The sequence below is a fragment of the Etheostoma cragini genome, chromosome 3 (genome assembly GCF_013103735.1).
Source record: "Etheostoma cragini isolate CJK2018 chromosome 3, CSU_Ecrag_1.0, whole genome shotgun sequence".
In the NCBI taxonomy this organism is placed as follows: domain Eukaryota; kingdom Metazoa; phylum Chordata; class Actinopteri; order Perciformes; family Percidae; genus Etheostoma; species Etheostoma cragini.
The window spans coordinates 4,670,192-4,683,241 of NC_048409.1; the positions used below are offsets into that span (position 1 = coordinate 4,670,192).

Here is a 13,050-nt window from a genome sequence, read left to right on the forward strand (position 1 = left end):
TTTTTTAATCGAGAATCATTTTTGGATTGAAAATCGACATTGAATCAAATCGTGAGCCTAAAATTCTGAATCAGATTGTGACATTTTCTGAATCGTACGCCCCTACATTATATTGATACGCACTGTCAAATTCAGTTATCACATTTTTTGGAAAATAACAGTTTAACTCTGCTCTTTGTACTAAGACAGCATTGAATTGTTGATATACATACCCTGGAAACTGTCCTAATCTTTGGGAAGCAGCTGTGTGTTTAAGTTCATTCCCGATAGCGTGAGTGCAATTTATACACTATGACTGAATGATTAATATTCTCTGTGTGTTGGTATCTTTGGATATAACTGTTTCAGACAAAACAAGTGTCTGTTATATTGTTTTTCCCCTGTTGTGTTTAAAATAAGAAGTAATCATTGCCGCTTACTGTGCCTGCAAACATCAAACGATATAGAGAAATCTATTGTCAAGCTGTAAAACTTGATTCTATAGTCCATTGTTGTTTTTTTTGTTAGACCCTCAATACAAGAGTTTATGAATGTGTCTATGAAGGGGTGTTACAAAATGTTAATGTCTCTAAAACCTTTAAACTGATTGTAGATTTGTGTTCTCCTACAATGTGCACTGCTGTCTTCTGCGTTTTAGTTCAGCTCTATCCACGTATTCAGTATTTCATATACAAATCTACATCTTATTTTGATGGACAAAACATTAACAATGTGAATTTTGAAGTGTGATGCTAACTTTTAGTTTTTTTTCGTGTGATCTGGTTCTTAATCTTTTCAAACTTCAGCTTTAAGACCTCAACAGGTAAATGTAACTTACATGTGGCTTTCAAATACTCTAGTTGTGCATTAAGATTTCTTAAAGATCCCATGGCAGGAAAATTTCACTTTATGAGGTTTTTAAACATGAATATGTGTCCCCCCAGCCTGCCCATGGTCGGCCAATGCCCCTCATAAGGGAAAAGGTTACTTCCCCTTTTTCTGCTTTGCCCCCCCCAGAGAATTTGACCCGCCCATGAGAAAGAGAAAGCTCATTGTGGGAGTGGCTCTAATGGCTGTAATTCTGCACCAAGGCTACATTTTGGAGACTTCAGATACAGTATTAGAGAAGCACTACAGCCTGTATAAAAGCATCCAAAAAGTACCAAGTCATGGGACCGTTAACCACCTGAAATACTAGGAACTTTCTGACAAAATAAAATGTTTAAATAAGCAAGAAATTCTGTTTTTATTTTTAAAGATTTGTTGATTCACAGCTATCAATTTTGTTCTGTTTTATTCTGTTCAATCTTAATACATCCATGGTTTAAATCCAGAAAATGCAATCTTGAATTTGTTGGCCTAATACCATCTAGTGGCTTTATGTTTAATAACATCTTAGAGTATTTTTTTACAGTAGCATACTGATGGTGGATTCTCTAAATGTTTCTTGTGAATTTAACAAAGAAATCCCAAATGTTTCACATTTCTTGTGTGACCAGGGTGTAAAATATGTATGTAAAATACAGTTCAGAGTGTCCAATATTCTGATTAGGAATACTAATTACTTAAATGAGGAATTCCAAAATATTATTTTTCAAAATTCTTCCATTTCTCATTTTTATGAGTCAACACAAATTCAATTCAAAATGTTAGTCTTGAAAATAATTGCAGTTGCACATTGCGTCAAACACATTTATTGCAAAGATTAACATTGACTGTGTTTATTATTCATAACTGAAGTGACAGATATTCAGTCAGCCAATAACTTCCCAGTTATGTAACACAACATATGAATTGGCAATTTTTAAAATAGTCAATAAGTTTCAATAAATAACTTATTTAGATCAGAAACTGAAAAGAGGCAGAGTGCTGCCATTTCTTACACTGTTCTGTAGAAAGAAAAAAGTACTAAAGACAATCTGAAAAGTCATCTTTAACAACAACAAAATGGGGAAAACCTGCAAGTGCTTTTTACTCAAATGTATTTATTGGGGTCTGTGCACTATGACCTCATGGACACTATGAGCTAACATTTGTTGGCCGTAACAATGACAGTAGTCATGTGTTGCATGCCAAGCAACTTTGCCTTATAAGCAAATCCCAACAATGGAGCATTAGCTCACTATGTGTGAACAAAAAACATTAACTTTCAATATATCTTTCACATATGTATTAAAGAACAAAAAAAGCAACACTTTCTCAACATCATATCTCAACATCTAGACTATTTCTCTAATATTGGCTGTATGTATTTCACATATCTGTGATATAGGACAGTTAGTTGGACCCGGTGTATGGTGAAAGAACAACATTTACCAGGTGAGCATCGGGGAAGCACAAGCTACCATTGGTATCTAACAGCAAATCCAGCCACAATGGATTGACCACATCCTGTGGACTGTCTGTCAACGGGCTACTGCTACACAGGTCACTCTCCTGAAGGAGTCTTGAATCACACAGAGCATCTGCCACTGGCACATTTCCAGCCTCAGGTGTCAGCTCATTAAAACTTGTGGTTGCCCTTTGAAACATAGAAAACGGGATGAGTGGTTGGTTTGTAAAATCTACTGCTGGATCGCTGTCAGTTGTGCCAACTAGAGATGAATGGATCGGACCTTGTTCTACCGGGGGCGTGATGAAGTTTGCTACTGTGGTGGGGTCAGGTGGGCTGTAGGCTTGGCCGAAATTCACCGATGGGAGAGCAACAGGCTCCACCAGGCCGGGATCAACGTCCCATAGCACATGGCTTGAAGATGGGTGTGAGCCCATCTGTGGTAAAAACGTGGGGCGGATCATTGCAGGTGGGAAAGCACATGAAGTAGGGTTAATAAATGCAGGGGTCAGGTTGATCCAGTTTTTTTCCACAGACTGAAACGAGGAAGAGAGACATTGATCCTGGCACACTGGCAGCATTTGTCCCCGGGGAACAACAGATTTGTCCAGCAGTATTGGCGGGGCGTGCGCTGTCGTCAGGCTGTCAGCTGGAGGAAGCATCTGGTCCATTGTCAGAGGGCTGGTTACTGTGCTAGATGGTTGAGTCGCTTGTTTGCAGATCTGCTGAGTGCATCTTCTTGAGACATGATCTAAAATGACATACTACGGTTTGGTAAACTCACACTGCAATCAAGGTTCTTTACAATGCAATTCATTTCTTTGGCAATTGTGTATTCAATACTGCATCAACTGATACAATGAAGTAAAGTTAATAAACAGTCATACCCTTAGTGGACTTCTTAGCAGCTGGCTTTGCTCCAGGTAAAGTATTCTTCTTTTGCCCAACTGTTCTGCTGTGGGAAAGAAATATTTTGCACTTAGCACTTTCGCTTTTACAAATGTGATATTAAAAGCTGAAATGGAACTTTCGCAGTCTTAGTAACTCTATGGCTTGGACAGTTTATACCGTTTCTTCTGTGGCATTTGTACGTTCGACGAACAATTCATATTGGCCTCAACTGCTTTGTTAACCTGTGGAAAACCAGACATCAAGTTGCGAAAATTAGCCAAAAGAGGATCTTTCCATGCTGCCAAAAGGGATGCAGTAGACCTACTTTAGACAGAATGTTCGGGGGCAGAGTCTGCTTCAGGTAGCTCGTGTACTTAGCAGTGAGCTCTAATGTGGTCGCTGTGTCTAACTGACCCTCGACAAAGGGCAGGAGATCACACAACCGTCGACAAGATGTTCTAATTTGAAGCCTGGGAAAATACATGAGAATGTGTGAATATGTACAGTAAACACAACAAGTTGTTGATTTTCTCTCCAAATTCGGATTATGACACACACAAGAAGAACTTAACATAATGTACAACATGGCCGTGACTGAACCGATAACACAAGAATTTCTGCAGAAAACTGCTTCAGATGCTTTGATGAGAACACAAACTGGAATCATCTAAGCCCAACCTCCGTTTCTGTTCCTTGCAAGAATGAAGAGAAGCCTGGAGCTCACTTTCCTTTTTAAAAGAGGTGTAGCATTTCCCTCTAGTAGCTTTATCTTTAAGATCATCCTTGGACCTAAGTGCAAACAACAACAGTTCATTAGATATTAAGGTTTTAACAAGTAAAGATGAAAAGTGTTCAGTTTCTTTTATACGTCTTTATTTTTTATAATATCAAAAAAACTGTACAGCATAAGACAATCATATGAAACCTCAAACCCGGTGGTATTGATCTTTCAATTGATTGGATTGACCTGTTCCCCGGTTTGCTTAAAAAAATTTTTTTAACACTTAACATGCTGTAACATAGGCTACATCTGATTTAAAAGTGCTTCTCTAAATATCTGGGTTACCTTCTAGATATTCACTAAAAACTTGTTTACTGTGTCTTTAAGCTTTAAGGGCAGTATTTAAAAATTATCTAGACCTATCTTCACACTTTATGGAAGACACAACTACAACTGATCAATGGTCCCCTTATATGCCTACTATAAGTCAACTTCTTAACAAGTTTGTCCATTGTTTTAAGATCTTCAGTAGGACAGCTTGATCAGCACAGTGACTTTTTGAAAATAACCTTTCCAATTTTGCTTTTAGCAGGCCAGCTGGACAAAAGCCATTTGTAATAAAGTAATTGTTTGCATCAGCATGATCAAATTCAAAAATGCTGAGCCATAAAAAAAATACTGAAAAAAGTGCCTTAAACCCACTCCCACATTAAGACTCCTCCAAGATGTAGGCCTATGGTAGTATGACAGTCTGCTGTGAAGATTTTGATTCAAAAACACGTGCAAATTACCCATTAGGTGTTCTTCTGCTCATTCTTAAGTGATGTTTATTAGTTGCCGTGTGGAATGCGTCCTTCACCCTCTCATCACGCTTATCCACGCGCTCGGCGTGTGACTGAACCAATTAATTACAACATATCACCTACACCTGTGTGGGCTGGTCGCCATTGAAAATGTATAGGGCAGTTTAAGCTCCGTCTGTAATTCCAGTATGTTACTTTGCTCTGTCACCTTGTGTGGGCATTTTTAAAACCTGTTTCCACTAGCGGAAAACCATATCCGTTAACCGGAAATTAGCAAAATTCCGCTTAAGCTAGTACTTGGTTTATTTTAACGTTAGACACTAAGACAAAGTTATAAACTGAAGACCAATTAGCAAAAACCAACTTTTAAAAAGCCAACTTAAAAAAAAAAAAATCATTGAAAAAGGTAAGTTTTAAACATTTGTTTGTACTAGCGTTATAGCATTAACTTTCACTCAGTCAGTGTGCTAGTTAGTTAGCGTTAGCTAGCTGGTGAGGTTAATCTGAAGCTAGCTGCTGTGGTGAAATATGTTTGGGTAGCTTCAAGCGAACTCAACGCTTTTCGGTGACTGTGAGCTAATTTAATAGTGATAAGTGGATTGTTTTTTATTAAATAAGGTTATTAAAGCAGGTCAACGTGAACGCGCATTATTCAGTTAAACTGTTTAGCCAAAACATGCACAGAGGTTTGTTTGAGTGCGCGCCATGGCAGCAACGTGCACGAGGAGGGCTGACACCCGAGCGGTCCGATGTAAATCACTGCAATGGCGTAGGAGGAGTAGGGGAGGGGAGGGCGTGGAGGACACCGGCTACAGCCCTGCCTCCTCACTGCATGCGAACACACAGCTGAGGAGACACACGGCAGGCACGAAAGAAGACCGAGCACCATCACAGGGGCAACAAAGGGACGCATGGTTCATTTATGCGAAGGTATCAAATTAATTGACACCACTTCTGTTTACATAAACGTTTTTTTTTGCATCTGTACTCACCTCAAAGGTAAGAGATTGCACCAGAACAAGAAAATCCATATACCGTTTCTTGGTATAATATATATATATATATATATATATATATATATATATATATATACATAGACACACACACAGACCTATCATAAGCTTTATCAATTAAGAGCCATAACCATGTTGTTGTACTATCCACTGCAGATTTATGTGAATAACATTGCTTTAAAAATTGAATTGAGACACTCTAGGGAGCATGAAATGGGTGTGACATGTTACTTAATTATGTGTGTACCACACCAGCTGCATCAAAGCTATTTCAGCAGTGTAAGCAACTGACAGAACGCCTAAATGCTTTCATGTATTTTATAAGTTTAAGTTAAATGGCTTAAGCATTCTCCTTGTTATATTTAGGGTGTAAAAGCACTGCACCGTCATGGAGCTGGAGCACTTTGATGAGCGGGAAAAGGCTCAGAGATATACCCGAAGGGGGTCAAGAGGGAATGGGCTCCCCAGTCCCACTCATAGCGCTCACTGCAGCCTGTACAGAACCAGGACCCTGCAAGCACTCATCTCAGAAAAGAAGGCCAAGAAGATTCGTTTCTACCGCAATGGGGACCGCTATTTCAAAGGGATTGTGTATGCCATTTCTCAGGAGAGATTTAGGTCTATTGAAGCACTCCTGGCTGACCTCACAAGATCTCTGTCAGATAATGTCAATTTGCCACAAGGTGTGCGGACCATATATACCATTGAAGGGACATCAAAGATCACCTCAATGGACCAGCTGGTGGAAGGTGAGAAGTGTTCCTCAATTGTTGTAATTCTGCCCCAGATGTAGTTAATAGTTTGATGTGAAATCAACGAAGTGACACACACCACCACAATTAACTGCTGATGCAGATCAAAACAAAATGTATGACTTCCCCAGTCTTGTAGAGCACTATAAGCCTGTATTACATTATGATGGGATCTTTCCTTTATCTTTATCCCTTTTAGTTTGTGGAAAATTAGAAAATGTCTTTAATTTATTTTCTGCAGGGGAGAGCTATGTTTGTGCATCCATAGAACCCTTCAAGATGCTAGACTACACAAAGAATGTAAATCCCAACTGGGCAGTCGGTGCTAGGACTGCTGCAGCCCTCCGTGACCCTTCTTCCCTTGGTAGCTCCAAGACTGGATCCCCAGAAACCAGGGAGGGCAAGGACTTTATTAAGCCCAAACTGGTAACCATTGTCCGCAGTGGAGTAAAGCCTCGAAAGGCCGTAAGGATCTTGCTCAACAAGAAGACTGCCCACTCCTTTGAGCAAGTCATGACTGACGTCACAGACGCCATCAAGCTGGACTCTGGAGTCGTCAAAAGACTATATACTGTTGACGGCAAGATGGTAGGTGTTTCTAGTTTCTAGTTTTCTAGTGCTGATTCTGTGAAATTCACTTTTGATCTTTTTTCAGACTTCTAGTAGAAAAGCATGTTTCTAAATGGGTACATTGGAGAAAATTACATTTGGATAATGGGGTAATAAAATAAGGTTGTTTTTTTTAGTTTACCAATTGTTCTAATACACGGCCTGAACTGTTAAATTAGTTTTTCTGAAGTTAAAGTAATTTAACATTGCAGTGAATGTGATTACATGTTAGCTGTGTCATGCTGCCGTCTTCTGAAGTACACAGCCCATATTTAGTTGTGTAACTACAGCATGTATGCATTTAATGTGTGAAAACAGTGTATAGCAGTTAATTAGGGAATCATATCTACTTAAGTGTTCAAAAGTCACATAGGCCTGTGCCCTACCTCTCTCTGTGTGTGGCTTTCAGTGCTCCCCTAACTTGGAGTGAGAACATGAGTTAATCTGCATTTTTGTAAAGTTACCACATTCATGTAAATTTAAGAGATGTTAACCCACTAACCTAGCCTATACTCAGATTTGTTTCCAATATGCTTCACAGTATGCACTCTACCTGAAAGTACCATTATCTCACACAACTGATACATTAATTGCTCACTAGTGGGGAAGAAGAAAGGATGTTTTTGTTGGATGCTTTTTTTGGATAGAAGCCAAAGGAGGCTGGCAAGACCTTTTCATCTGTTCATAGCATTGCTGTGTGCAGGACATACATTTGGTAGTGGAGACTGGTTAGGTTTAAATGTTCTTTCCACTTTCTGTCTTCCCATTAATGGTACTGTACGGTATCTAGCATAGGCATCTTGAGGAAGACGTGGTACACATTTCTTGAGTTTATAGAGCACAGTGAGGGAGTTTTGAGGTTAAAGAAGAACCAGAACTTTTTCTTTTGTTATTCATGTCTCTAAGAATTGCTTCCTTACCCACAGTGAGAGACAACCCAGTAGGTTCAAAGTCACCTGGGAATATTTGCTAAATTTATTACGAGAAATGGGGTTTCTAGGACTTTATCTAATTATCCTACAAAATAGTAGCACACTATTGAATGGATATGGTATTCACTTAATGAGTTAGTTGGGATGTAGGCCTTGAAGTGTTACTGATGGACAACACTAAAGTAGCAACTGCACATAAAGCTGAGTGAACAAATTAGTTACCTAACAGCCCACAGAAATAATATGCTTTTAAATAAGCCTATAAAAAATTCTAATCTGCACACTACATTAGTATCCTTATCACAATATGAGTTTTTTTCCATTTTTATTCTTCTGATGGTTTCTATGGTATCCTGATCTGGTTGCTAAGGAACAGCCTCTGCGGCAGAGCAGTGCAGTAGTAATGGCAGGACTGTAGGTGTAGTGTGAGAGGGCTTATAGATGCAGTGCTTGGTCTGTCAGCCTTTTTACACACATTGTGACAAAAAAGAAGCACATGGCTGGTATAATCCCTGGATAGGTCCCATTCTTTAATGGTAGAGGGAAAGGTTGGAGATTCATACAAACAAACAAATCTGCCTTCCCAAATCCTCAATTATTTTAGGAATACAGATTGGTTAGCAAAGCATAAATGTATGGAATTGCAATGGATCAGAGGTAGATGTCCATGTTTACTGTGTGAAAGTGATACAGAATTTACGTCTGTGCTTCTGCATTTATCTTTCACACCAGGTATTTGCCAGGTTTTGTTGCCTATTTTGCAGAGATGGAAAAAGTAATAAAATATTGTACTCAAGTAAATGTACCAATACTTGGATGTAGGTATAAAATACCTATCTGAAAAATTACTCAAGTAAAAGGTAGTTTTCTTCTACTTCTTTTTAATTGCAACCAGAAAAGAAGCTGCATTCATTTGCACAAAAAGTAGAATGCCCAGGTCTCGTGTAGTGGTTTTGGACGCAATTTCGTGTGTGTGTGACTCAGTAAAGGATAGTATTTGTAATGTAGCAAAATTGTTGACTCAAAACATAATCAAGTACATTTTAAAAACTACTTCAAAAATACAAATTACACAACAAAACTACTCAATACAGTAATGTGAGTAAATGTATGTACTTTCCACCTCTACTTTGGTTAGTGGTTTGAATCTCATCTAAGCTTTACTGTTATGTGCTTGGTAGTGCAGCATTGTGCTCTAGTTTTTGTGCTTTTTGTACTTTTTGTCAAGTTGTGACAGATGGCAGAAAAAACTCCCTTTGGCATCACAGAGCCTGGTTTCATGGGTGCTTAACCTTTTGGTAAATGACCTGCTTGTGCTATTGCTCCTGAGAAAAGGACGCTCTGTGAACAATTAATTCTAGTAAGATTTTTTTTTTTTTTCCAATTTGAATAAGTAAATTTCCAAGCACAGCTATCTTATTATAGCCTATACCTATATATTTACTTGAAATGCTATAAGTGCTTGTTACATATTTCTTGTATCAGTTTATTGGCTACAGTTTAAATTTTTTAGAATTTCTGATATTCTTAGGCAGTCACATTCATTCATCCCTCTTAATTCTTCTACTGCAAAAGTAATAGACAGTTTATGTTTATTCACATTCATTTTAGACTCATGTTTCTATTAGTGGATCTGCTTAGTGGGTGGCTTTGGTTGATGGCTGTGATCCTCGGCCAAATGGGCACAGTCAAGTTAATGGTCTTGGGCTGTACTTTAAATCTCAGATGAGTGATAATTTATAAAACATTATCCACACTGAAATGACTACAAATGTATAAGATAGAAAAAAGCAATGCAGATAAGGCCTTTTGGTGCAAAAAACATGGCGTGGCCTGTTGTGGTGTGTGTGGGATGAAGCAGAGAATATTTGCCTGATGGATTACATCTGAGGAGAAGTAGGCCATGGCATTCAAATCCCCGCTATATTGGATATGGCTCTGCTCTGTAATTGTATTATTCTCACCACTAAATTCTGTGTTTTAGAGTCAACATTACCTGTTGAAGTAGATGTCAACCACTGGCACAGAACAGGTGTAAATTTCAGCCTATTCATGCTTTAGAAATTTGATTCCGAGTGCAAGTGGTCATGAGATTTATTGTGCTCCAGGTGCCAAAGAACAAAACTAAACTTTTGTTCTTCATGGTTTCCCACAATTAATCTCTATTGGTCCCTGCTCATACCACACGTGCCATGCTGATCAAATGATTTTCACTTGCATTTCTGTGACATTAACCTTGTCATTTTTGGTTTAGGATATCTGGCAGAGATGGTTATGAACAATAGAAAGATTGCCATCTGGTTCAACTCTAGCTTTGTGAATTTTGTATAGTGCTTTTCTTGCCATTTCATTCAAAAACAATACTTAAACCCTGTCCTTTAGTTTTTTTCAAAATCTTTTACTGTAACTAAAGGGGTGAACGAGGCTGTCTGGCTTTCCTCTCACTTACTGCTGTGACTTGGCTGTCAAACACAGAACAATGGACTTGCTCGGTGACCTAATGCATTCGGTGTAAAGAGATTTTCTCTGTTGTCCTAATTTTGTTCTGGGAGGCGACTAATTCTCCTTGAGCTAAACTGGTGGTTCCTGCTGTAGTATAATTAGAAAACTGCAGAAACTTAACATAGTGTCAAATGTATAAAAGTACTGTGAGATATTTGTAGAACATAGGATATGCATTAATTTAACATTGTTAAATATTTTTAATTATAGTTGATAACATTGCTACTTCATGGTCACCTGTTGCCAGTTTAACATGTATTTTACAAATGTTGACTCATAATATATTGTGTAAAGCAGTAGTACACATGACATCACCAACTCATGTCCCATATTATGGTGATACGTTTTGTCAAAGAAAAGCCTTTCTAAAAAGGATTTAAAATGGTCTTATTTTCCGCTGCTCAAAGTCAGACATTGTTAGAACCAAGGGCTTAATATAGAACCTCAAAGACAAGGTGATGTAATTAGAATTTCTGAAGTGTGTGGGCTAGTTTTTATGGTTCATGTGTGCTAGGGTTGTCTGTTTGTCCTTATGGCTGTCCTCATAGTGCTGACTTGCACGTTTTGAGGCAGCTATTACTCTTATCTGTCTGTGCAGCAACTGCAGTTATGTCTGCAGAATTCTGCAGCAGACCTAATTTGAATCTTGGATTATGTTTGAATATACTCTTCTTTCTACTGGACATTAATTTGAGCATACAGACATGGGCATAAAGTACAGTATGAAAAACAAGTAAAGATATAGCAAATAAATTGTCCTTAATTCCTGAAAACAGATCAGAATCTGGAGTTTATTGCCACAGTAGTTACCCTAATTGGAATTTACCTTTGGATAAGAACTGCAGTGTAAAATTTAAAAAGGAAAGTAAAGCATGCCCTCAAACTGTACCAATTGGCACCTTTAACAAAATGAACTAAAACCATTTGAAAATGAGCTGAGTGACCGTGCTGTGTTCAGTCTTGCATAAAGGGGAGATTCAGCACCCTGGAGAGCTCCACCTGTTCACTGTTAAAGCAATGTTTCATTACCAGTTTGTTTTTTGTGAAATCTGTTGTCTTTACCATGGTTGAGATTGATTAGCTTCTAAAGCATACACGCATACTTCCAATTGTGTTCTTTCAGTAGCAACACACAGATAAAACCCTGAGAATCAATATTTGCACAGGATGCTCTTGGACTGCAAGGACTATGGGAGTTGGGGGGGATGGTAGGCTTGATGGAGTTGTGTTGTCACTCAGCAAGCAGACATTAATCAATATAAAGCAGCACAGTCATGATTGCCCTAGTTACACTGTTCATCATAGGTTTAAGGTTTCCTTTTTTCCCTAGTGGTTCAGGCAAACAATAGGCAATTTAAGATTAATTGAATTTCTTGGTTCTAAGTTGTATACAAAATATAAAGAGTGGCTTAAATTAAATCGGTTTAAGACGTTACATAAATGAATCCACATTTTGTAACTCTTAAACATTTGAGAGTGCAACGTTGATAAGATCTCTGTTAATGGCTTTTGCCCCTTTAGTAGCAACCGTCTCTTGTAGAACAATATTATTAAAATATTGTCCTTATTACACTGCTTAAGAGAGACATTGGGAGATAGAGGGGGTGACATCCATCAAAGGGCTGAAACCAGAATTCAAACTACCTTGTCATACTGATGGGGTGTTCCATGTTTTTCCGTCTTACCTAGACTGATGGGGACAATGTTCTTTTGTCTGCAGTTTGTACTGCCCAGTGCTCCAGATAGGATCTGACAGGGAATATTAAAGCCGCTCTCATCTCAAACTCAGCTGTGATTCTGTCTGGTCTCCTTGGCAATGGCTCCGCAGCTCTCCTCCCTTTGGGGTCTCACACTGTTGGAGGAGGGGTGGGGGCAGGGGCTGTCAGAGCGGGGTGTCTGCAGAATAAATGGCCAAATTAAGCCCCCCTTTCTACTAAATTTTTATTATAAGATGTCATGGCTGAATGACCTTTGGGCGGTTTGGTTTAATATAATAACCTGCAGAAAAATTGCTGTTTTTTTTTTTTGGATAAAGGAATATTAAATCTGCATGTACTATCTTTATCATTGGTGTATCAGTGAGGTACATTTCTACCAAAATAACCTGAGATTTGTACAATGAAAACCAGCATATTTTTCAAATTTTTAACTAAGGAGCCTTAGCATTTTATTGTACTCTGTCTAAAATCTTATCTCATCTCATTAGACTCCTTATGAACTCGCCATGGTTCTTAATGAGGAGATCATTTATAATTTATGTACATATTGTTTTGTATTGGCTGTCTTGATATCTCAGTTTTCTAAACCTTGTTCTCCAAAAGACACTAAGAATACAATCATTGTAAGGTGACAATATGGACTTTATTTTATTGCAGTGTTTTACTCAATAGCATCATTTAACACAGATTAATAAAATATATACATGTCCACTTCATAACTAATATCAGTCTGGAATCACATTTTTGTTAGTTTTTCCTGGGACTGCCCCTATGTAGAAGAATGAAAACATCCTCTGG

General features: G+C 38.3%; 2 protein-coding genes and 1 long non-coding RNA gene across 6 annotated transcripts in view; 1 reads left to right on the forward strand and 2 right to left on the reverse strand.

Annotated features, from left to right (window-relative positions):
* Positions 1 to 13,050, reverse strand: part of LOC117941631 — a 24,947-nt gene continuing 11,897 nt past the window's right edge. Inside the window, exon 3 of the long non-coding RNA XR_004655936.1 lies at positions 1 to 313. This is a non-coding gene — a long non-coding RNA (uncharacterized LOC117941631). The remainder of the gene's footprint in view (positions 314 to 13,050) is intronic.
* LOC117941622 lies at positions 1,449 to 5,263 on the reverse strand. The gene is made up of 6 exons (XM_034866585.1): positions 4,715 to 5,263; positions 3,881 to 3,991; positions 3,528 to 3,672; positions 3,380 to 3,444; positions 3,199 to 3,266; positions 1,449 to 3,062 (listed from the first exon to the last, which is right to left on the reverse strand). Exons 1-6 carry the CDS (start codon positions 4,735 to 4,737, stop codon positions 2,257 to 2,259), a joined length of 1,218 nt encoding a protein of 405 aa, XP_034722476.1. The 5' UTR covers positions 4,738 to 5,263; the 3' UTR covers positions 1,449 to 2,256.
* Positions 5,406 to 13,050, forward strand: part of LOC117941518 (serine/threonine-protein kinase DCLK1-like) — a 27,818-nt gene continuing 20,173 nt past the window's right edge. For 2 of the 4 annotated variants that reach the window (XM_034866528.1, XM_034866535.1), the window contains exons 1-3: positions 5,409 to 5,725; positions 6,106 to 6,488; positions 6,733 to 7,079. In XM_034866528.1, the coding sequence (XP_034722419.1) occupies positions 6,128 to 6,488; positions 6,733 to 7,079 (708 nt within the window). In that variant the 5' untranslated portion in view covers positions 5,409 to 5,725; positions 6,106 to 6,127. Of the gene's footprint in view, positions 5,726 to 6,105; positions 6,489 to 6,732; positions 7,080 to 13,050 lie in introns of all 4 variants that reach the window. The other 2 variants (XM_034866547.1, XM_034866541.1) reach the window with 2 other exon arrangements.

Coding starts and splice junctions, on each gene's coding strand:
- LOC117941622 (XM_034866585.1), bottom strand. CDS start 4,737: ATGAGCAGAAGAACACCTAATGG. Junction 3,992..4,714: donor AGCAGAAGAACACCTAATGG/GTAATTTGCACG, acceptor GTTTGCACTTAG/GTCCAAGGATGATCTTAAAG. Junction 3,267..3,379: donor CAAATGCCACAGAAGAAACG/GTATAAACTGTC, acceptor TCTTTCCCACAG/CAGAACAGTTGGGCAAAAGA.